The 25623-nt window shown below is 40.9% G+C and overlaps 1 protein-coding gene across 4 annotated transcripts; it reads left to right on the forward strand.

Moving 5' to 3' along the window:
• Window positions 1-15236: 15236 nt before the first annotated feature.
• On the forward strand, window positions 15237-23920 carry LOC123051331 (eukaryotic peptide chain release factor GTP-binding subunit ERF3A). Of its 4 annotated transcripts, XM_044474192.1 has the most exons (17): window positions 15240-15572; window positions 16675-16725; window positions 17175-17261; window positions 17808-17919; window positions 18182-18227; window positions 18309-18380; window positions 19207-19269; window positions 19354-19508; window positions 19606-19670; window positions 20102-20252; window positions 20647-20752; window positions 20835-20970; window positions 22395-22459; window positions 22852-23037; window positions 23119-23191; window positions 23471-23560; window positions 23672-23920. In XM_044474192.1, exons 1-16 carry the CDS (start codon window positions 15407-15409, stop codon window positions 23536-23538), a joined length of 1602 nt encoding a protein of 533 aa, XP_044330127.1. In that variant the 5' UTR covers window positions 15240-15406; the 3' UTR covers window positions 23539-23560; window positions 23672-23920. The 4 variants fall into 4 exon arrangements, 2 of the variants coding, with proteins under 2 accessions (XP_044330126.1, XP_044330127.1); XR_006424012.1 differs by having other exon boundaries at window positions 15239-15572; window positions 23119-23560; XM_044474191.1 differs by having other exon boundaries at window positions 15239-15572; window positions 18182-18380.
• The last annotated feature ends 1703 nt before the right edge of the window (window positions 23921-25623 follow it).

A 25623-nucleotide genomic window follows, 5' to 3' on the forward strand; every position in this document is an offset into this window, starting at 1 on the left:
AACGGCGATCAAATCTCAGGCACTTGTGGATTTCCTCAATGATTGGACAGAATTACAAGCGCTAGAGGAGAAGCCGCATCACACTTATTGGACTATTCATTTTGATGGGTCCAGGCAATTGGAGGGCTCGGGGGCTGGAGTCGTATTAACTTCCCCACGAGGTGATAAGTTTTGTTATGTTCTCCGTTTAATGTTCCCTTGCACTAACAATGCAGCTGAATATGAGGCTTTACTCCATGGTCTTCGGATGGCTAAGGAGATGAACCTAAGCCGAGTTAAGTGCTTCGGTGAGTCGGATCTGGTGGCTCAACAAGTGTCCGACACTTGGGATTCCAAGGACCCACTAATGGCAGCATATCGTCATGAGGTGGATATTGTTGCAGGTCACTTTAAAGGTTATCAGGTGGATCACGTGGACCGGCGGAAGAATGAAGCGGCGGACGCTTTAAGCCGCCTGGGTTCCCAACGTAAACCGGCTCCACCTAATGTCTTCCTGGATGTTTTGCATAATCCGTCCGTCAAGCTCCCTGGTGAAGAGGATTTGGCTGTTCCTGATCCGGAGGCCTAGTTGGTGGCGGCTCTTCATGTTATCCCGGATTGGACGGTTCCATATCTGGCGTATATAAACCGGGGCGAGTTACCAGAGGATGAAACTTTGGCCAGGAAGATAACCCGGCAGCCCAAGTCCATGACTATTATCAATGGAGAGTTGCATCATTGCAGTGTAACAGGGGCGTTTCAACGCTGTGTGTCTCCTGAGGAAGGCCGTGAAATTTTGCGAGAGATCCATGAAGGAGATTGTGGTCACCACGCCGGTTCAAAATCTTTGGTGGCCAAGGCGTTTCGTCACGGTTTCTATTGGTTGACAGCTCATGCTGATGCCGAGGACTTGGTCAAAAGATGTGATGGCTGTCAGAAATTCTCAAGGCGCGCTCATGTACCGGCTCAAGAATTGAGGATGATTCCAATCACCTGGCCGTTTGCAACTTGGGGGCTAGATATGGTTGGGCCTTTTAAGAGGTCCAAGGACAAGAAGACCCACCTTTTGGTGGCGGTTGATAAGTTCACAAAGTGGGTGGAGGCAGAGCCAGTTAGTAAGTGTGACGAGCCACGGCGGTTCAATTCATCAAAAAGGTGATCTTCCGGTTTGGCTTTCCACACAGCATTATAACAGACAATGGTACCAATCTGTCAAAGGGTGCCATGAAGGAGTTCTGTCAACGTGAGCACATCCGGCTTGACGTGTCATCAGTGGCTCATCCCAGTCCAATGGTCAAGCGGAGAGGGCCAATCAAGAGATCTTGAGAGGCATCAAACCCCGGCTTATGGTTCCTTTGCAACGGACGCCGGGTTGTTGGGTTGAGGAGCTACCTTCAGTGTTATGGAGCATCAATACCACACCCAACAGATCGACAGGATATACACCGTTCTTCATGGTTTATGGAGCGGAAGCGGTTCTTCCTAGTGACATCCGTCATGACTCACCTCGTGTAGCGGCATACGTTGAAGCTGACAACGAGAAGGCACGGCAGGAAGCTCTTGACCTGTTAGATGAGGAGTGTGACATGGCGGCAGCCCGTTCGGCGATTTATCAGCAAGATCTGCGTCGTTATCATAGCCGCCGGGTTAGAACCAAAACCTTTCAAGAAGCAGATTTGGTGCTTCGACTCATCCAGGATCAGACGGATATGCACAAGCTATCCCCCCCCTTGGGAAGGACCTTTTGTGGTCAGCAAGAATCTGCACAACGGGTCATACTACCTAATCGATGTTCGAGAGCGCAAAGACTCACGTAAATCGGAGGAGGAGACCAACCGGCCGTGGAATATTGCTCATCTTTGGCCCTACTATACTTGAACTACAGGCTCTGCTTATGTACATATTATGACATTGTATATATTATGATCAATATAATAAACCGGAACCTCAGCTAAAGCGGGGTATCTGTTGTTTTCTTACATCATGTGTGGTTACATGGAGCTTACAAAGCGGCGTCCGGTTTACCCCTTGATTTAGCTTCTCAAAGCTTGATATTAGATCACTTGGGGGCTTGGTCGAACCCGAACCATAGCTACACCTCTTGATCGGCGCAATGCCACAGCATCACTTGGGGGCTTGGTCGAACCCGAACCATAGCTACACCTCTTGATCGGTGTAATGCCACAGCATCACTTGGGGGCTTGGTCGAACCCGAACCATAGCTACACCTCTTGATCGGCGTAATGACACAGCATCACTTGGGGGCTTGGTCGAACCCGAACCATAGCTACACCTCTTGATCGGCGTAATGCCACAGCATCACTTGGGGGCTTGCGTATCTGAACCATAGCTACACCTCTTGATCGGGTAATGCCACAGCATCACTTGGGGGCTTGGTCGAACCCGAACCATAGCTATACCTCTTGATCAAATTTGGGGCCTGGCAGCCCGTGAAAAGCCTCGACTACAACGGTTTTTATTTGCCTTTTGCTGAGTTTTCTTTGTTTTCATAAGATTTGTGACGTTTTCAAACCGGTGTTTATCAACCCGGATAGACTGTCAACTACAAGTTGTCAGTACATGATCAAGTTATAATCTGGAGACTATCAGCCCGGTCTGGTTTTGACTCATAGTCACCAGTATGGAGTAAACCGATGTTTATCACAACCCGGAACGGTTTTATTGTAAACCGGCATCATATAACAAGAGTTACTTTTACTTCGGATTAGGGTTATTACCCTCATTACAAGGTTGGTCAGCCAACACTATGCCTAAAGGTAACAGGTATCAGGTATTTCCATATTTGGTTATCTTTTACAACCTTGGTTATAAATCTTGGTCATATATATATTTGGGTGTCATGACCCGCCCGGTGGTAAACCACCAGGGCGCTTTTAACTTCTTATCTGCAGGAACAGCTTGAATAAATAGCTATGGATTATGAACATCATATCTTAAGCATGGCGGATTAACATGCATCAGTCGCAGATAAATATGCACGAAGGCATAATAGACTAAGTGTTTTAACTAGCCTATTACAAGGCGTTTCAGTGCCCAAAGGGATAATTATTTCTCAATAAGCATTGCAGCAAGTGGAAGACTAAACCGGCCCCTGGATTATGATTGCTTATCAGCTTGACCTGACGGCTGCAGATCATCTTGCACCGGTTCATCTTCTTCGTCTCTACCCAGCGGCTAGAAGTCAACAGTTGTCCAGTCGATTCCAGTTAAAGCTTGGAACACAGCTTCGTCGCTTATAAGGGTTGACGGTTCAATATCCGGGGCATAAGTGTGCTTACGGATTGGAGGGATCAGATTTTGCGCTTCTGGAACTGGCGCCGCAACCCGTTTGTTCTTATCATCATAACTTGCCTGATAGTGTGAGAGATCAACTTCTTCAGCCAATTGACAAGCCAGTGGACGTACTTCCCGGTTTATGGCGCAGAGATCCTCCTGGCCAAATTCTGATCCGTCTTCTTTTAAGCTTGGGAAGCCTTTAGCCACGTCCACCGGATCAAGATCAGGCACCCACACCTTTGCCCGGGTTAGAGCGGTCAGAGCGCCAGCCCTTGCAGCAGACCTCTTTAGCTCTTCTACCCGGGCAGGCAGCATAGATAGCCTGTCTAAGGTATCCTTGATTAACGTCGGGGGCGGCTTATTGTGAGAAGCGGTGTAGATAATTCGTTGAGCGCCGGTATACAGTTGTTCTATCAGCGTGTAGGCAGCCTTCAGCTTCTTCTGAACATCAGAGCCCAGATGACTAATGCGAGTTCCTGCATCATTGCAAACATCAGTAAACCCGCAACGCATGGGAAGATATGTTTAAAGTATTAAGGAAAAGATGCTTACCAAACACAGCAGCGGTCACCGCATGCACTTGCCGCTTTACACCAGTCAGCTCGTCTACCACCGGTTTGAGAGCTGCTTCTGCGTCTTCAGCTCTTTTCCGCAAAGCGGATTTCTCTGTGTTGCAATCCGCCCGCTCCTTGGCAAAGCTCTCCTTTAGCTTTTCCATAGCGGCTAAAGCGCTCGTCAGCTCATCTTTTGCTTTTGAAGTTTCGGCCTGTTGGGACTTGATGTTCTCTTGCAGATCAGCGGTTTGGCTTTCCTTCTTGCTCAGTTCAGCCTATAAAGAGATAGATACACAATGAGTTGACAGTACATATTTGAAGTACCAAGCACAATACAAGTATTAATCTTGGCACTTGGGGGCTAATGTGTGTTTGCTCAAAAACTGTTGGTATGGGAATTCTTCTACAGTCCCGGTTCATCTTTATAAAGTTAACCCGGCCCTTGGGGGCTATACCGGTGAAAGAGCAGTATGGAAAATTTTTAAGGAACTGGTTCATCTTAAAAAGGTAATCCGGTCCCTGGAGGCTAAATATGCAAAGTTAAGTTATCACAAAAGTCCCGGTTTAGATTGGTATCATAAACCGTCACTTGGGGGCTGCTAGGAGTTGATAAACTGCAATTGGACAAAAGAGAAAAATAGTAGTTACCTCATATCGCTCCTTCATCAAGTTTACCAAACTAGCTTCATAGTCACGACTGGTATACAGACGGTTCAAGAAGCCAGAGTGAATGTCTTGAGCATTGAGATTGGCGTAGCTTGATAAATCGGCATTCCATTTGCCTTTGCCGATAGCAGAGAGCTCGTCCTTGGCAGTATGCTTTGACAAAGCGACAGGGTTGCCAGGAGTGGTGTGGCCAGTGCCAGTAATCATAACGTCATCATCTTGATCAGCAGCAGGCTTCGCTGGAGTTGGCGGTTTGTCAGTATCCTTAACCGGACTCGCCGGTTTGTCATCAGTTTGGACAGGGCTGGTTGGCCGGTCTGCATGGCTTGTAATGTCAACTTGCACTTGTTCAGCAAGGAAGTCATGGTCTTGAGGCGGCGGATCGTTAAGCATGTAGTCAGCATCGGTTTCTTCCGGATTTGGAGTTGTCTCCGATTCAGCAGCTACATTATCATCAGCCGGTTTGCTTAACCGAGCCTTCTTGCTGGGTCTTGGCTTGGCGCTGAGAAAAGATAAGACATGAGGATCAGTACAGTATGTAAAGATAACACATCAGGAATAAAGACACGTGCATAGCTCACCCAGGAACTGTTTTGAGAGGTGGAAGCTGCGTGGCCGATGACTCGCCAGAGGATGAGTGAGAAGTACCCTGATAATTTGAATCAGACGGGTTAAGAGGCTGGCGGAAACAACCTGCTTTTGGGCATGAAGTATCAATGGGATAAGAGACCTCTGATTGGCGTTTCCGAACCGGACTATGCGGTAAACCGGCGGAGGTAACTACCTGGCCATTGTGCCGGGTTGTACGGCGAGCTTCGTGCTGCCGTGTCTTCAAAAGAAAGTTTGGGTCCAAGTAAGCAAGAGGGTGATAAAATTTTACTTTCCGGTTTGCTTGACGGATTTTTGATGTTGGCAGAGGATCTGAATCGGAGGAAAGAATAGTTACCTCTACGTCCTCAGCATGACTGCCTTCAGCGTCGTCCTGATAATAATCATTGTCAATGAGATGTACGAAAAATGAACCAAGAGACTCAAGTTCTACCTCTGGTTCCGGGTTACCCACATCATCATCAGCTGGTGGATCGGAGGATGCAGTGGTCCTTCTCTTGGCAGGTTTTTTAACAACCTTGGTCTTTGGACGAACCGGCTTGACCGGTTTATCTTGCGGCTTTGCCGGTTTGTCTTGGGATGGTTTCTTGTTCCAGAACGGATCATCACCCTGTCAGAAAATAATCACACTTTCAGAGAATATTTGGACAGAAGCAACTTTAGATAAAAAGATTATATGATTCTTACAGCTGGGGGTTTGTTGGAGGTGCAGAAAGGGAGTAGTCCGGTTTGGGCACAGACAGCCTCCGGTTCGTTCAGTATCTTCTTTACAGCTTCAGTGACTTCTGCATCTGTAAGCTGAATGTCAATGTGCCGTTGAGCATCCTTCAAACTCTCCGTGTACTCACACATCAAACCGGGGCGCCGGCTTAAGGGCAGAATACTCCAGCTTATCCAGCAACGAGCAAGATCAACTCCTGTTAAACCGTTCGCCATGAAGGCTCTAAGCTTTGATAATTGGGGAGCATAGTTGGCCCTTCCTCTTGCTGTCAACCTCTGAGGAAAAGGATGTGTGTTGCTAAGACGTTCAGGGCGGTAACCCGGCAAAGGATTTTCATCAGATGGAGATGTATCAATGCAGTAAAACCAAGTCTGGTTCCACTCTTTGGGGTGAGGGAAGGTGACTTCCTTCCTTTTCTGAACCGCCATTCCGCCCAGCTCCGTATTGGGTCCGTCTAAGAACTCTGTGCGACAGTTTAAGTGAAAGAAATCCCTAAACAGTTCGACTAAAGGTTCCTCTTGCAGATAAACCTCACAAAAGACTTGGAAGTGGCAGATGTTGGTCACAGAATTGGGACCGATGTCTTGAGGGCGCAGCTGAAAATTGGCCAGTACATCCCGGAAATTTTTTGAACCGGGAGGGCTAAAACCTCGTCCGAGATGATCAACAAACACGACTACCTCTCCGTCCTTGGGTGTAGGAGGATTTTTCGGGCCAGGGACCCTCCAGTGGATGACATCTTTCTTGGCTAAAGCGCCCGTTTTAACAAGATTGTTTAATTGTTCCTCGGTTACTCGAGAAGGAGCCCAATTGCATTCATACACTTGCTTGGCCATGAAAATGGAAGTCTGAAACATGATTATTGCCGGTTTAAGATTTACAGTGGACAACTATACAACAGTATAAGGATACACGCATATTGATAAACCGGAATTGGTTATTCGTAAATCGGAGTCTGACAATGGAAACAATACAATGATGAAAGCATTGGCGGTTCAACAGGGGACTAATGGTATCTACTGGGTCATCATTTTGTATGTGAAGTTAAACCACCCAATCTGGTATTAAAGATGTATAAGTGAAGGGAAAAACAGGTTTCACAAGTTGGCATCGTAATTTTGGATCTACCGCATGTCAGCAAATGAAAATATATTCAGACCTAAATATTGGTACCGAAGCAGTTGATGAAGGTTCAGATGGGATTTTCTACTTAAACGAGATGAGTTGGATGTCAAAAAGGTGCTAAAACTACTACCGCGCGAGATCTATGTGGTTTTTGGGTCTAATCCATGGATATAAGTAAGGATAAAGAAGGGCGGCGAAGAGCACTGACGAACGACAGAAACCCTAAGTGCAGATCTATGGTAAGAGAAAGGGGAGACTTACGGAGGCTGTCGAGCGGCGGCGGCGCGCGGAGGAGCTTTGGTACGTTCAGGTCGATGCAGCGGCCAAGGTTGGTGCAGCAGTCGAAGGTTGACGGCGGCGGCTGAGTTCGAAGGCTCGGGCGTCGCGAGGATGACGATGACGCGAAGAGGCACGAGGGGGAAAATGGAAAGACCCCCTGGCCCTATTTATAAGGAAGATAACCGACAGGCACGAAAATCGAGGAGCCGAATTTTTGGATACGAGGCGGAGCTGTCGCCTCGATTATCGGAGGCTCGTTAATGACAGGTGACGTCACGGCGGTTTACCATGATACTAGAAGATGATGTCACGGCGGTTTACAAGATTGAATGAAGATGTTGAAGAAGAAATTTTCTGAAGTATTGAGGATTGACACGAACCAGTTCAAATCAATCTGGGGCCTAATGTTTGGGATATTACCACTGGCTGTAAACCGGCCAGGAGAGGCCGGGTTAACCCCATAAGTAGTTCATCTGTATCTGAAGCCCATGAAGACAGACGGTGACGCCTCATGAAGGCCCAGGGCCCAAAGCCGGTTTAAGGCCTGTAGACACAAACCGGCATTGATATGTAAACTTGTGTTGTAAGATAGAGGTAGCAGAGACCGAGCCGGACACGATTATGAGCCGGCCTCGGGATTCTGTAAACCGGCGGGCGTCAACCCATGTATATAAGGGGACGACCCGGCGGCGGTTCAGGGACAACAGACAACAACTCGAGACTCAGGCAAAGCGTATTCGCTCCCTGGTCATCGAAACCCCATCAATTCCATCACAACTAGACGTAGGCTTTTACCTTCATCGTAAGGGGCCGAACTAGTATAAAACTCTCTTGCGTCCCTTGTCCGCTTTAACCCCTTTAAGCTAACCCGTAGCGATGGCTCCACGACTAAGTCCTTTCTCTAGGACATCTGCCGTGACAAAACCACGACAACCATCCCTCTATCCCCGAAGGGCAAATGCCAAATAAAATATTAGAATATGAAATTGCGATAGATTGTATAAATTAAAGTACGTTTAGCCAATACAAGGGAATGATCATTCTGTTGGGTTGGCCCGAGTACATATTTTTGCTAGAGTGGTTTCCATATTTGAGTGTATGTGCTTTAGTAGTGGCCATTGGATATGTCGGTTGTATCTAACTGATCATTATTAATTCTGTATGTACCCCCTTGATTCCGGCCCTGCCTAGTTGGTCATTGGTGACGGGCATTTCTCATGTGGTCAAATATTGATGAAAAAGTAATTACCGACGGGCCTAAATCCTTGCCCGTCAGGGATGTTATTGTTACCGATAGTGGTCTCATGCGAAATCACTAATTAAGGTACCCTTTGAAATGGTCACCCCCACCTTTCAGGTTAGGACAAGTGGCACACATCATGTGCGCCACTTGTCATAAACCGGGAGTTTTCCTTTTCTTTGTAGATTTGTTTATTTAAAACGCTTTACCTTTTAAACTGTGTGTCCAAATCATGAACCGTTTTCACTGTTGGATTTCTCGCGTCATGATCTTCGAAACTATATCTCATGTTAATAGGTTTTGCTAAACTTTTTTCCCTCAAAAGAGGAAAAACTGGAAGAAGAAGAAGAAGAAGAAGAAGAAAACGAGCCGAAAGCATGATTTTCCCCACTTTTTTCTATCATGCCTCCACGTGAAGCAAGTCTGTACCTCTCATGGAAGACAAAAAACACATTTTCTCCTTTCCGTGAGGCACGGCTTTGCCTCTCGCTGAAGTAAACCCATAACTTCACCAGAAACAAATATGTGTCTCTCGTGAAATAAAAAAATGTGTTTTATCTTTTCAAGAGGCACAGTTCGCGTAAAGCAAAACTCTGCCTTCATGAGAATCTAATTTGTGCCTCTCGCGGAAGAAAACGATACTTTTTTCTCTTTATGAGAGGCACAGTTGTGCCTCTCGCGAAGCAAACTCATGCCTCCACAAGTAGTAAACATGTGCCTCTCATGAAAGAAAAAATGAATATTTTTTCTTTTTCTAGTAGCAGATTTTTTTTGTCCAAAACCTAGAGAAAACTGAAGAGTCAAAAAACAAGAAAACATCGAAAATTGGTGCACTCTCAGCCTACCAAAAGTGACCCTTGAGGGGTTCCCGCAAGGAGTACCCCTCAATTAGTTGCTCTTCGGTCTCATGCTACTAAGTCTGTTTTTTTCCTAATCAGTGTTATAGCTGATACTAGTAATGGGCTTATATTTTAGCATTTCTACGGTAAAAAAATGGCCGAAACAACCCAAATTACTCACGCCACACCCCTAGTGCTATATAAAACATCCACATCCTAACCGTTCCCCATCCACTTCGCGCCTGACCCTACCAGTAATGATCCCTAAACGCGCTGCTCCGCTTTCTCTAAGCCATCCACAACCCCCTTGATCCCACTCATCTTAGCACCATACCCTCATTGACAATCAGGCGACAACATTGATAGCCTCTTAGCACTATTTCCACTATCCACACAAATATGTTTTTCTTCGTTTTTTTCTTCTGTCTTTCATTTTTCGTTTTTGTTTTCTTTTGCTTTTTGTTTAGCTTTTATATTTCTTCTCATGTTTTCTTTGGTTTTCGTTTTTTCGTCGTTATACTGCGTTTTTTGATTTTTCTTTCATTTTTCTTTGGTTCCTCTTTGTTTCTTTTATGGGTTTTATTGGTTGTTATTTTCTTTCTCATTTACCTGTCCTTTTTCTTCGTTTTTTGTTTCCTTATTGGTTTTCAACGGTTTTTTGTTTTTTCCATTTCTTTATTGTTTTCACAGTTTTTCATTCTTTTTGCACTTGTTTCTTTAGTTTTTTTGTTTTCTGGCTTCTTTTCGGTTTTCATCGTTTTATTGTTTTTCTTTATTTCTTTTTTTCATTCTACATTTTTCGTATATGTCAATAACAATTTTCTATTACATGTTTAACATTTTTTAAATGCTAGCTTAACATTCTTTGAATATACGGTTAATATTATTTATATATAAATTTAAAAAATTCAAATGCTTGATTAACATTTCTGTAATATAAGATTAATATTTTTTAAATACATGGTCAAAAAATATTCTATATATGCTCGATTAACATTTTTCAAATACAAGATTATCATTTTTTCATACATGGTCAGCATTTTTTCTATGCACATTTAACATATTTCAAATGCTTGATTAACATTTTTTTCAAATGTAATATTAATATTTTTATAATACATGGTCAACTATTTTTCTATATACATTTAACACTTTTCGAATGCTTTTTTAACATTTTAAAAATACAAATTTAACATTTTTATAATACAATAAAGGTTTAACTTTTTTCTATACAGATTTAATATTTTTCGAATGCTTGATTAATTTTTTGATATACTTGTTTAATTTTTTTTCAAATGCTTGATCTAGATTTTTTAAATACATTATCAATATTTTTCATAAACATTGTATATTTTTTGTATGCATTTTTCGTATACATGAGAAACATTTTCTCTATACATATTTAAAAAAATTCAAATGCTTGGTAAATTTTTTCCAAATGCTTGTGTAAAGTGATTTTAGGTAAGGGAAAATAAAAACTGAAAGAAAAATAGAAATAAAAGACATAAAAAAACCAAAGGAGCTAGGCCGTGGCCCCCCGCCTGCCTGGGACGGCACATCTAGATCTCCCCCTAGCGCGAGGCTTTCCTACATATCGTTACTAGTAATTTGCACGTGCGTTGCACGTTAGATTATTATGTGTTATCACAATACTAAATCATGTAAATTAAAAAAATAATATTATATGCTATAATAAAATGGGAACTTGTGGATTGTTTTTTACAATTCGTATCAAATCACGGTAGCACAATGAATTTCTATAAGAAGTTTTTTTTAATATACTTTTATTCCAAAAGAAATGTTATTGATGTGTTTGTGAAATCTTTTAGCCTTTTCATGTTCAAACTTGAAAATACAAATAAAGTTAGTTTGATGTTAATTTTCAACTTTTCAAATTGTAAACTTTAAATAACTTAGCATCAGATGAAGAAAAATAAATTAAAATCTAAATCTGAATTTTCTATAGGCTGTTTGAATATTTCTCTCAACAAACAACAATGCTCCTTTCGTTCCATAATATAATGCACATAGGTTTTTGGAAAAGTCAATCCTCATAACTTTGACCAAGTTTGTGGAGAAAAGCATTTACATCTAGAATTCCAAGCATATATCATTAGATTCATCGTACGATGTATTTTATAGTTTTATATTTTTGGTATTGTAGATATAAATAGTTTTTTCTATAAACTTGGTCAAAGTTTAAAATGTTTGACTTTTCAGAAAATCTATACGCACTCCATTATGAAATAAATGGAGTATTGCCATGCGTACATTTTTTTCAACAACATACTAATTCTTTTGAGAAAAATAAAAAGTGGTTCCGTGCATGCATTCAACAGTGTTCATGCGAGGAGCAAATTCCGGGAACGGATCCTCTAACATCATGAAGGGATGTCACGAAGCTACAGTGCAATCCCAGTGCAAAACGAAGAAGGGATGTCACGGGCACTATAGCAAAGACAATGTGCATAGTTACTGTTCATAGAAAATAAAATCTAAAATTAATTCTATTGCACCATAATTTTGTTTGTATGTAATTTTTGTAAATGTATGCAGTAGATTTGTAATTTGAAGATTGATTCAAATCATTTTAGGCTTAATCATATGGATATGAAGAAGGGATGTCAGGGTACTGTGGCTTCCCTGACATCCCTTTGTGATGTTAGAGGATCTCGTTCCACAAATTCCTATAGCACACTCGTTTAGGCTTCTAGCCTACACTGGAGTAGTACTACATTGTCTAATAGGGCCAGTTCCCAATGTAAAGCTAGCTCGGTTGCTCCTCACTCGTTTAGGTTCCCAATGGAAAGTTCTCGAGCAAGTGCCAGGTTGGTCAGATGCCAGCTACGTTTAACTCTAGAAAGATCCATCGACCTCGTTTTGGCGCGCGGTTGTGCCCAGCGAATCCCAGGAACCTTGGCCGTCAGATAAGTTGGCTTGAACATTGATGAGTGGCAGTGATTCATCCCATGGAAGAAATCAACGACTAACAGATGCTTCTGCATCACTGTGGGCGGCTAGTCCAAATTTGAAAATTGGTGTACTATAGTAGTAGAGATAAGCGAGACATTGTGGCGCCCCATCTTTTTTTTTTCAATAACTACGGGGAGCATCTTCTAGCTTAGGTGTGTAATTGGGCTGGCCTACCGATTTTGGAAGCTTATAGAAACTTTTGACCGGTTTTTTGCTATTATGTGTTTAATATTTGGTTTTATTGAGTTTCATACGGTTTTTTTTTATCTTTTTGAAAAAAATGTTTTGTACCACTTAAAAAATACATGTTTACATTTGAAGAACATGTTTGTGTAATTCAAAAAAAATGTTCTGTACCATTCAGAGAAATGTATCTTACATTTTAAAAAATGTTCTCACATTTTAAATATTTTTATAACATTAAAAAAGTTTATACAATGTATACAATATAATCGCATAATTTCTAAATTATTATTTTGAATTTTTTTAACAAGTATTTAAAAATTGTTAATCACGTATTTGAAGTTTTTAAATGCATATAAATATACTGTTATATTGTTTGACCATAAAAACTCGGTTAGATGTTTACAGAAAATGTACAATGTATATTGAAAAAATAGATATCAAAACCTATGTATCTAAAAAAATAATAGTCATGTATTTGAAAAAAAAATGTGTATAAAAAATGTGCCGGTGTATACGAAAAATGTGCAATGTGTATGAATGTTTTTAGATATGTGTTAAAAAAGTGAAAGAAAACTGATGAAAACCAAAGAAAGAAATACAACAAACCGAAGAAAAAATGAAAAAAGGAAAAAAACAAAGAAAACCGGTGCAAAAGGGTGAAAAACAATTTATGAAACCATATAAAATAATTCTCTTGCAACTACAGTATTGGGTTGGCCTAGTAGCGCCACGTTGCTGGCGAGACGTACTACGACTCACAATGGGCAGTATTTGCTTACGAGAGAAAGGTCGTTGCAAGACGGAAATTCACTTTGGCTCATAGGTGCATATGTACCCATTGTCTAAATACACATTTTAAAAAGTTTAAAAAATTCAAGAAAATATCTCGTGTGTAAATCCAGACATTATATGTGCGTGCACCAAGTTTTGATGTAAAAGGACAATTTTTTTGGCTTGTGTAAAAAAGACAAATTGCGATGCTTGATTACAACTATTCACGAGGCATTTTTTATCTTTTTTATACATGGCACAAAAAATGTCATTTTTCACCAAAATTTTGTGTGTGAACATAGGATGTCCAGATGTACATGCGGGGTTTTTTTCTCGAATTTTTTTAACATTTTGAAATGTGATTTTATACATATTTCATAATAGGTGTATCTACACATAGGAGCCAAAACGCCACTGTGGTTGCAAGATGGTAACTGACCAATTACAAATACATTGTGCAAAATGGTAACTGAATACTTATAAATGCTTGAATATTGCACACCAAATAAACACGTTATAATAACCACAAGGCCAACCTCACACACTCCATTATTAAGTATAGAACATCTCTAGTACAAGGGAAAATTCCAATACAAAAATTAATCAACAACATGTTTACATATATCCGTACCTTTGTTTATCTGTATTATTGCCTAACATTAGATTGCAACAATAGACGGGCGCAACAAACGTGCGCCGGCATGATCCATTAAGGAATAAGATTCTGCCAGCAACCTCTTGCATTGTTTCAGCATAGCAAAATTAAAGTGGTGCAGATTCCTGAACACCATACCACATATTTACCTTACCAATGCATAATTCCCACCACGCACGCCAATGCATTTTTTTGTCACCATCTCCTCACTAAAATTGGGGTATAGCTGTGGTTATCCCTTTACATACCTGCTTGTGTAGTTTCAAGCCCGTTAGAATAGCTTGAACAACAACCTTTAGCACCACCTTCTTCCCGCAAAATAGGAAGTTTCTTCTCCTTCCATCCACTCAACATTTTGAAGATTACTAAGTGTTGGAACCAATCTGACCTATCCATCCCAACTAGAGGCGCAACCCGAGATATTTATCGATAATCGTTTTTGTCAAATATTCAAGGTAGGACAAACCAATTTGACAAACCTCGACAAAAGTAAAAATGGCCGAAGAAATACTCGATTTAGGGCCTATCTAGGATTGCTCTGCTCCCTAAAATTCAGCCCCGCTTTAAAAATGCAAGACAAACGGGGTATCTTCACGATGTCCCGCTCCAAAAAAAAGAATAGAATCCGAGGTACTATCCCCGGTTTTTCTTGAAGCTCTTTAGGAGGTGCTCCAAAAACTCTTAATTTGAAATGTACTCGTGGAGTTGGGGGAAAATTAACCATCATTGCCACTATTAAGTGGATACTCCTTTGTTTTATTCCCCTAAGCCAGGCAGTCTCCAATAGACCTCTCCCATTAATTTTTGCCATTAATTTTTGTCATTCCTGAAGCTGGAGCTAACCGGAAGCCAAACAAGATAAACTGCTCTATGACAGAGCTTTAACTCCAAGGTGGAACCGCTCCAAAGTGTTCTTTTTTCCGCCAAAAAAAGTAAAACAAAGTGCATTTGGTGAAGTGAAGCAGCTCCAGAGAGGCCCTTATTTTTTTCGAAAGCACACAAATTGCGTACCATATTTTTATAGAAGGCATAAAATATGTTACAATAAGAGAGGCCCTTATAGCTTAGTCATGGATCGTGTTAACTACTATCTGAAAAACTGTATTTTTATGAGAAATACTAGATTTTTTTTTTGAGGTTTTCCAAACACTTTATTGATTAACAGAGGGGATTAAGAAGCCACAAGTGGCGACCCTTATTTTTTTAAATACAAAACCCACAGTTCAGAGTAAACTGGTATGGGCTCTGTTAAAACTGGCCCAAACAAAGAAGGCGTGGGCGTCCCGTTTCCCCGTCCAGTGCCAGTCCAGGGTCCATATCCCTGGAGAACCTGGAGAACAATCCAGAACCCCCGGCATAAAAAGTCTGCACTCCGTCATCCTCACCCAGCCACCGCAGCCACTCCACCGAGGCTAGAGTCCAGATCCTTCCAACCCAAAAACCCTAGACGCCGCCGCGCGCCAGCACCTCCGCCGCCGCGCCCAGCTCCCTCGCTCGCCTCGGCCCGCGGGGATGGAGCACGACGCGCCGCCCGCCCCCTCGCACCACGCCCAGGACGACGGCGCCGTGGACGACTGGGCGCGCGACGACGCGGAGCCGTCCGATCGGCACGCCGCCCCCGCGGAGGAGAGCCCCGAGGCCGCGGACGCCCCCGCCGCCCCCGCGCCACCAGCCGAAGGTCCGCTCTCCTCTCCTCTACCTGGTCCCGTCGCGCTCGCCTAGGATGTGCCGTCTTCTGGTGCTTTGGATGGAGGATTAGCAGCAACGCTCGTGTGGGATTAGCCCGCTCTCCTTCGGGGAATTTGTTAAGGGCTGTGATAATTGCGACGAGTCAGTGGCTGTCCAGATCGGGCGCACAAGATCTGGAGATGCAACGTACGTAGGTTACCCAAGTAGCGCAACAAGTTAGATCTGTGGCTATACACCTGTTTGTACCATCAGAGGAATCGCTCGATGCCGATCAGTGTGATGCTGAGGTCTGAAGGGCGGTGTGACTTCCTAGGTTTTGCTGCTTGGGGATTCCATTTGTGTCCCTGTAGATCTTTTAATTGGTTGTTTTGTTGTTGTCGTGTGCTTGGGTCAGCATGCAGGCAGGGCATCCATGTTTTATCGCGTGAGTTCAGAGGTGGTGTGCTGAGCGTGTGAATTTCCTTGGCAACAGTAAGAGCATTTGCAGTGGTTCTTAATTTGTATGCCTGCTAGCTTCTGGTGGATGGATGAATTGGTCTGACTGAGACAGTGTTCTATATGGGTTTACTAGTATACGTCAGTTACTGCATAATTGGAACTGTAATTGCCAGTTAGGTTGCATAATCCGTCCAATTAGCCCGTACTATAGCTATTAGGTGGGTCACCCATTGAGATTGCAGCACCATTTCAGAAAATTGGGAACTGTAGTGAGGTGAAAACTACTAAGAACGGAAAATTGAAACTGTAACGAAGTGAAAACTACTAAGAAATAACTCGCGAGCCTTGCTGGAAATATTTGTTGCACATCGGACACTGATTGTCTTAGTGCTGAAGTAACTAGTGGCTGGAGAAAGTGCATTGTTTGTCTCCTATTTTCTTCCTGTGCCTTTAAAAGATTTCACCTGCATTAGCATGGAGAAGGTCTTTCTAGTATACCATGGAAACTAGAAGTTCATTATCACCCCTAGTATAAACTCATCGTACTTCAACTAGTGGCATCCTCTGTGGTGATATGTTGTGAAACATTGGCCCTCAGTTCGTTATCACTGTGATTTGACTTCTAACATGTAATTGGAATTATGTTCTGGCAGGTGTCAATGACATTCAGTCATCACTTCAGTCGTTGGAGTTGAAGACAAATGGTATGTATTAGACCCTTCTTCAGACTGTTAATGCTAATTAGTTATAATGTTACCAGTACTCCGAAGAATTTTGTTAATAATTTTGTGCTTCATTTCTTGCAAATTTGGTCAATGGATGCAATAAGAGCATCTAACTATTTTGTGTTAGTTGGTAGTTACTTAAAGATAATGCCATCACACTATTGTTATTAGTTTTGTGAAAGCTGATACCAAGTTAACAGATTGAAATAGTTAATTATCTCGTGCCCCCATTTAACACAAAGATAACATTCTTGATAAGTTGATGATCCAGAAGGTTTCTCATTTGATTTTGTGAGTTTTATTTGTGTGGAATGCCATGAATTGCTTCGACAGAAAATATAGGAGTGAGAAGTCTGGTCCTACCTTTAGTTTCTATTTGTGAGTAAAAGGCTCTTAAGCAACCTACCCTGACTTCTGTATCAATCCAGCTGCTGCGCATGAGGATGTTCAAATGGTAGCAGATGAGGAAGAGGAAGCAAAGCGCCATATAAATTTGGTTTTCATCGGCCATGTTGGTAAGTTTTTCTTTTGGCCACATCCTTTGCATTTCTGTCATAGCTTCGTTTGGGTCATAACATGTGATGAGTGTCTCTTGTCTTGGGGTTACTGGACTCATGAATCTTGATGAGAATACGCTCTTGTTAAAGATTATGAGTCTATTTAGCAACAACAATTATACGATGGGCCCTTCTTAAGGATTACGAGTCTATTTAATACACTCTTCTAGTCTCTTCTTGATCTTCTAGCTTGTTCAACCTTCATGTTTCGTTGTTTATGGAACCACCTCACTGTTCTTTAGGGCATGCTTGGTTTACAGCCAGAAGTTGGCCAGCCAATGTTTTGGGTGGTCAGAATTTTGCAAACTTGCCAACATTTGGCCTCTTATTCTAGAGGCTAGCAGGAAAAATAGTAGCCAACAAATTAGTAGCCAATTCTTCTATTATGGTTGGCCCATTTCTGTATTTCTTCTAATCATCTTACTTCTGGTGTTCTGTAGGTTCTTTTCTCTAGTGTGTTTTTAACCTTAAGTATATTTTATTTTCTTCGTTTCATGTTTCCAGATGCTGGGAAGTCGACTGCTGGAGGGCAAATATTGTTCTTGAGTGGTCAAGTTGATGACCGGACCATCCAGAAATATGAAAAAGAAGCAAAGGATAAGAGCCGAGAAAGTTGGTGAGTAGGTCCTGGGCAATATTCAGGTTGCCTTTTTTGCGAGTGTAACCCATAAATTTTGAATATGAGAGCAATGCCCACTACTCCCTCTGTGTAAACTAATATGAGACTCTTTATAGATCACCAAAAGTCTTATATTAGTTAATAATGTGGATGTTCTTTCACATTCTGCTTCTTTTTTGTTCCAAGGCTTTTGCCCTTAAAATTGAGAACCACTCACTCCTTGCATTATAATTGGTAATCTGAATCTGAATACTTGCAGGTATATGGCTTATATTATGGACACAAATGAGGAAGAGCGACTCAAGGTATCTCTTCATTATGGCTGCTTAATGATCAGTGTGTTGAAGCTCTACAGTTCTTTTATACTTTCTCTTGCATGTGTTCAGGGGAAGACTGTTGAAGTTGGTAGAGCCCACTTTGAGACTGAAAATACAAGATTCACTATCTTAGATGCACCGGTACTTATCTTTCGCATACTACAGTGATACTCCTAGTTGTTATATTTTTTTCTTGCGTGACCCTGTTCTTATTCTTTGGATTTATGTATGTAACTTTGTACAAAGTTGAGACGCTTATTTTGGATTGAGGGAGTATGATTTAAGGTTCTTGAATATTTTCTACTAGATAATATAGAACTTAACAAAAATGTCTAGGATTCACTTGCCATGTAATGCGCTTGTCTTAGTTTACAGTACAAAATTGTAGATACAAAAGAATTCACATGCGCAACAGTTGAGCCGAAAGCGAACACAGGCACATTATTTAACACTAGGAAATATGCTATGGTTAATTCCCTTGATGGCTTTCTCGAAGTGATATAATTGAAATTCTGTTTATTTTGTGTACTGATATACAATAACATATTCTTATCGCCTTAGGTTAGTCATGTCATTCATTGATCTAATTCAATCCTTCTTGTTTCATGTTCTGGTCCATCCTTACCTCATTGTTAGTTGCACCTCTGTGGCTTCAAAATCATAGTTTGAACCATTTTCTTTGTACTTTCAGTCCTTTGCTGGCATTTGGCAATGCTACTGTTCTGATTCATCTTATACATGCATACGTGTTAGGTGTACTCTTATGAAAATAAAGTCACACTTAATACTTTCGGACGTGCTGCTTCATTTGGACACACAGTACACGACTTTTGTTAAAAGCTCCTAGATCGACTGATGATGCTTCCGTTCTTTTTCCTGTGTGTGACTGGTCTCCTTGCCATAGTTGATGAACTGAATTCTTGTTTCATGTACAGTATGTGCTTACTTGGGTGATCTGAACTTGCAGGGCCATAAAAGTTATGTTCCAAATATGATTAGTGGTGCATCTCAAGCTGACATTGGTGTTCTGGTAACTATAGGTCCCTGGGCATTGTCATTCCCATTTTCCTTGGTCATATATCTCTTGGTGAATATGTTCCTTTTTTCTTTTCAGGTCATATCTGCTCGGAAAGGTGAATTTGAAACTGGTTATGAAAGAGGAGGCCAGACTCGTGAACATGTACTGCTTGCAAAAACTCTAGGTGTTGCTAAGTTGGTAGTTGTCATCAACAAGATGGATGAACCTACAGTACAATGGTCAAAAGAAAGGTATGCCTGGTATTATATGTTTCATTGAAAGCTTCTAATATTACAGCAGGTAATAGCTGGAGTAAAATAAAATAATCAATTTTATTATTTGTTTCAGGTATGATGAAATTGAAGGGAAAATGATTCCTTTTCTCAGATCTTCAGGGTACAATGTTAAGAAAGGTACTACTCTACTTTTGATCCTATCTCAGAAATTAAATTGTCATTGACTCACAGTTTCAAGCTGGATTATGTGCAATAACTTTCTGTGGTCGTCTGTGTTTAGTAAATTGTGCCTTCAATGTCAATGTGTTATGTCAATGGTTCCTTTCCTATATGTTTAAAATAATTGGGATGAGTAGAGTCCTAGACTTGCAGGCTATGTCTAATCGCTTTCTTGCCATGCTAAGTTGGCACCTACCTCGTGTTCCACAGTGAGTCATTAGGATTTTGTCAAATTAATTATAGAGGCTGTACATTGTACTTTCTGCAGTTCATTGGTAGGATCTTTATATGAAACTACATGTTCTATGATCATACCTGATTGTAGGTACTATGTCATTGTTGAGCGAACTAGATCATATTTCTTAAAGTTTCTTTGGCTTTGTTACCAGATGTCCAGTTCTTGCCTATTTCTGGTCTTTGTGGAGCCAATATGAAGACCAGAATGGATAAAAGCATTTGCAGTTGGTGGAACGGTCCTTGCCTTTTTGAAATTCTGGACAAAATCGAAGTTCCTTTGCGTGATCCCAAAGGTCCAGTAAGGTTTGGCAGCTATTCTTATGCTTAAACTCCGTATACTCCCTGTTAAAAAAAACTCCAATGTTTGGTTCTTGATTATTGATTTATATATTGTGGTATGGTAGCATATGATATCGTATTGTGACTACTTCTCTTTACATTCATATGATGCCTTCACATTATCAGCATTTGTATGTTTTATTGTTCAAAGTTTGAGTACACGTCTCTTGAAACATCATCTTGTTCTGATAGATGAATTTGCTCCTCTGTCCTTGTTCGACGACAGATGGCTATTCAAATGAAAAATGGATAAGACTATCTTCTATATCTTGCTACTTGTATGGATGGGTCTGCTTGATTTGTTGTGTTGATCACATGCCAGATGCAAGTTTTACAGTTCTCTTTATTATCAATGTAGGCTGCCAATTATTGATAAATATAAAGATATGGGCACAGTCGTAATGGGAAAATTAGAGAATGGGACTATCAGAGAGGGTGATAGTTTGTTGGTTATGCCAAACAAGGTATTTTCATTTTACCTGAGTGTAGCACCTTTGCTTACATGTTCTACTTTGGAGTCTGAAGCTCAATTTTGTATTTGAGCAGACCCATGTGAAAGTCACTGGTATAAACTTGGATGAGAAGAAAGTACGACGTGCTGGACCCAATGAGAATGTACGTGTCAAAGTGTCTGGAATTGAAGAGGAGGATATCATGGCAGGTTTCGTACTTTCAAGTGTTGGTAAGTGCATTCTTCAAGAAAAGTTAGGATGGGTTTCGATTGTGACGTACGGAGTAGTACCTTACCAACTTCTTGGCTATGACCAAAATATTGGTCTTTGTTTGGATGAGTGCCAACTTTTTGGCATGCCAATACTCCTCTCCCATGTCTAGTTCATTTCTCTGGCCAGCATTGACGAATCTATGGGCGAGCAAAAATCAACCAAAAATTTTGATAGCCAATCTTCTGGTTGGGCAACCTTGGCCGCCAGCCAAATGCACCCTTAGAATAATATTAAGGTATCATGACCGTGCGTCCAGCTCCTACCAGAGCTGACATGAGGAAAGCACAAGGGCAAGCTAAAATCAACCAAAATTTTGTATAGCCAATCTTTCTGGTTGGGCAACCTTATATAGAATAATAATACTAGGGTGTCATGACCGTCGATCCAGCTCCTACCAGAACTGACATGAGGAGAACAACAAACCCAGGGCTAGTGGCCTAGCTCACAAAATAATAAGCTGCACCACATAGTAGGCCCATCAGACATAGAAGGCATCAACAGGCTCATGGCAACTTCTAGTATCTATCTTAGAGATAAGATTAGTCATGATGCGATTAGTTGAGAGATGATTTGGTTCGTAGAGGTCAGCTTCTTACTATTTTTTCTCAACTTCTTGATATGGACAAAACACATTTCTGTTATAGCTGCTTATAGGTGTGGATCACAACTACTACCTCTGCACCAAAATAGAAGATGTTTTTGCCGTTCAAATTGAACTGAAAAAACGTCTTATATTTTGATACGGAGGGAGTACTAAGAAAGCCACCCTACAGAAGGGGCAGCATGTAGCTCATAATCATTAAGCAACACAATTATCAAGTGAAGATTCTGTCTTCTGGTACCCTTATCTCCGAGACTTATCTCCTCATCATAGGTGTCATGGCTGGCCAATTCCTGCTTTTCTGTCTGAAACATCTAATGTGGGTCCAGGTTCTGGTGTTGTGGTGTCGATACAGATTTGGACATTCATCCCGGGGTTGAGTGGTTGATTTAGCATGTGTTTGGTTTGAGGAAGGACAGTATCCGATACAGTTGCTTAGGCCTTCCCTGTAAAAGAGGGCTGAAAGTGGGTTGAGCTTCATTTTTACTACTGTACCACTAAAAAACTTGCATGAATTCTCTAACTCAATAATTTATGGCAGCGCCAAATTTGTCCATCCCTTGAATGTGATTATGTTATTTTAATATGCCTTGTGCTATACATCTGATATTTGTGGAGAGGCTGCTTACTAGTGGCTTTGTGGATAATTTTTTGATATGACATTCTCATCTTGATAATATCTATACATGCAGCTAATTTGTGTAGGCTGTTTACTTGTGGCTTGTGGATATTTTTTTAATTTGATATATATTCTCATGTTGATAATGTCTTTACATGCAGCTAATCCTATTGGTGCTTTCACTGAATTTAATGCCCAGCTGCAGATTCTAGAGTTGCTTGATAATGTAAGTGTTGTTTGATATTGCATAAATAAGCTATAGGAGACTAGTTTTCATATTTATCGTGTTCTCCGTTTCTAGTCTGTATCAACTTACTGACGAGGATTTATCGTTTATGCTTATGGGATATATATACATATGAATATGGAATTGATTTATTTAAGTGAAAATTGGATTGGCTTCTATGTTCAGCATGTAAGCTTATGACATTTCATACATTCATGCCAGTAGCAATGCTACATCTAACGTCCCATAGTATCTGGTTAATAGTCTAATATTTTGGCCACCATTTGTTTTTTTACACAAATTATGAGCAATTTGCATCATTCCAAGTATATATTTATTTATTACTGCTACACAATTTTGAAGATGTAGTGTTTCTCTTTGTAATATTTCAGGCTATTTTCACTGCTGGTTACAAGGCAGTGTTACACATCCACTCTGTTGTTGAGGAGTGTGAGATTGTTGATCTCATAGAGGAAATTGACATGAAGAAAGCGAAAGTAACTGACCCAAAGAAAAAGAAGACCAAGAGGAAGCCTCTTTTTGTGAAGAATGGTGCAGTTGTAGTTTGCCGTGTCCAGGTATATACATTCAAAACGTCCTTAGTAATATTATAACTTCTCATTGCTTGTAGAACTAATTGTGATGTGCTCTGCATATAGGTGACTAATTTGATATGCATAGAGAAGTTCTCTGATTTCCCTCAGCTTGGAAGGTTTACTCTACGAACTGAAGGCAAGTATACATGCTATGGAAGATTCTTTCCCTTTCTGTGTTACTACAATAGTATGATTGCTGTTGGGGGGATGAAACCGGAACCAGCTTTATTCTAGTTCACCTGGAAATTTGTCTGGTTACCTTGAGATTTGTTAACCTTGCACTCCTGCAATAGAGTACACTATGCAACCAAAGAACCAAATAAACTTAATCTATCTGGATTCCGTTCCCCTATTTCATGCTAATCCCGCTGTTGGTTTATAACTTGTTAATGAATCTTTTTGGCTGGTCTTGCAGGGAAGACAATAGCTGTAGGCAAGGTTGTTGATGTTCCTCCAGTTGGCAGGTCAACGTTTTCAGCTTAAGCCAATCTTGACAGGATGATGGGTAGGCCCTTACGCTCGTCTTCTTTTACTGATCTCCACCGCTGAGATTTAGTATTATCTTTCCAGAGTTGGTTTATAAATGAATATTCCTTTTCACTGGTTTTGTTGACAGGAGAATGAAGTGGCGCTGTCTCGAAATAGGTTTTGGAAGCAGTGAGATCGATTTTTCCAGCCAGGCTCCATGAGTCACTTAGCATTAGTTTATTGCTGAGGTCCCTTTATTGAGTTGGGGTGTATAAGTGTTGTAGCTCTGGTCACATGTTTTAGAGGTTGTAAAATCAGTGTGGTTATATGTTCCCGCTACCCAATCTGATATGACAATATAACACAAGGTGTACTGTACCCGATCTTTTTTCCTCCACGTTACGGCAAGCTGCTCCCAGTTTCGAACATTCGATGTACCATGCTTGTGCTTGTGTAGTTTTTTTTAGTTGCTTTGATGTATATTGATATACGTAGTTTTGCTTGGTGTGCTCAAAGATGTTTGGAAACTAGAACTTTCGTGGGGTTGACAAAGTAGTTCAACATATGCCCAGGATGCAACATATGTGCATGGCTTGAAAAAAAATAACGCTAGTTCGTACTCTAATTTAATTGTTTAAGTGTAGCATATGCATAGCGGCAAACATGCCTAAATTACCTAAATGAAAGTTTGTCACACATGGGCAAATCTGCCAAAGATGATGAATTGCCAAATCTGCCAAATTTATCTAAATATTGCAACTTGTAACTAAATTAACCTGAAGACAATGAAACTACTTCAACTAAGTGCGTATGTTACAAATTATCCATCGATTCAAATTATCTAGCACTGCCATATCATTTTTAATTATCCACATATTCAGATTATTTAACACTGCCATACCTGAATGCAGTTTCTACACATGCAAATTATCCGACTAAATGCATATGTACCCTACTCATTTCATTGAAACCTTGTGCGTAGAAGAGATTGTGGTACTATCCGAGGTATTTCTTAAGTCCTCAAAATGGGATGACGGAAAAACTTTTTGTCCAAACACTAATTGGTCGTGTATTAGCAGACGATATATATATATCGGTTCACGATGCATTGCCACGCGAAATCAAGATAACGGTGGAGTTCTATGATGGCGAACTTAATGGAGTAAGTTATTCTGATCCTGCTACTGTAAAAAAATATGCGAGGCGTTCTCAATTAGGGGAAATTTTTGAATTAGACCGGGCTACTTTGAAATCTGATGGTGTTAAACAAAAAAAGACCCAAAATTTCAAACATGTATCTAGAATTACTGGAAAATTACAAACAAAAATAGTGAAAATAAGCTCGTTAGGAGCCCATCCAAAATCGTTGTTTCTACGTGTGCAAATTATGGGTCTATTCAAATTATCTAGCACTACCATACAATTTTTACAAATTATCAATCTACTCAAATTATCTTACACTACCATACCATTTTTAATTATGCATCAATTTAAATTATCTAGCACCGCCATACCTAAATGCAGTTTCTACACACGCAAATTATCCAACTAAATGCATATGCTGCCTACTCACTTCACGGCCAAACCATGGCAGTTTCTACGCGTGCAAATTATGCATCCATTCAAATGACGTGGCTAGCAGGCGCCCGAGCGCCCGTTGGCGGGATCGAGCGCTCTTTCAAATATGGAAAGAGCTGCTGGCGCCCGACCCAACCCACCAAAAAAAGAATCTTGTCCCACGTGTATTTATTTAGAGGTCCAAAAAGTTTAAAAAGCTATAACTTTTGATTTAAGTATCGAAATCTAATTTCGCTTTCACAGCTGGGTTTCTCGCGACGAGTTCTTCAAAACTAGATCTCATATAGATAGGTTTTGTCAAACTTTTTTCGAGGCAACTTTAGTGCTATAGAAAAGCAACTTCATTTTTTTGCCTAGTAGGACTATCTATTAGGTTGGTTTGTGTAAAAAGGAGAAAATCACAAAAAATGAGGCACCTTTAGTGGTATATATAAGTAACTTCTTTGCACGATGTGTATCAATGAATTTTGCTAAAATTATCACAACTGGCCTACCATGGTTGCTCAGTTGCTTACCATGGAT

Source organism: Triticum aestivum, chromosome 2D, assembly GCF_018294505.1.
Source record: "Triticum aestivum cultivar Chinese Spring chromosome 2D, IWGSC CS RefSeq v2.1, whole genome shotgun sequence".
Taxonomy (NCBI): Eukaryota; Viridiplantae; Streptophyta; class Magnoliopsida; order Poales; family Poaceae; genus Triticum; species Triticum aestivum.

Bases quoted from the DNA above. Each gene is read 5' to 3' on its own strand.
- LOC123051331 (XM_044474191.1), top strand. From the start codon at position 15,407: ATGGAGCACGACGCGCCGCCCGCCCCCTCGCACCACGCCCAGGACGAC. The intron at 23,038-23,118 runs GTATATACATTC...CTCTGCATATAG, and splicing joins TTGTAGTTTGCCGTGTCCAG to GTGACTAATTTGATATGCAT. The intron at 23,192-23,470 runs GCAAGTATACAT...CTGGTCTTGCAG, and splicing joins GTTTACTCTACGAACTGAAG to GGAAGACAATAGCTGTAGGC.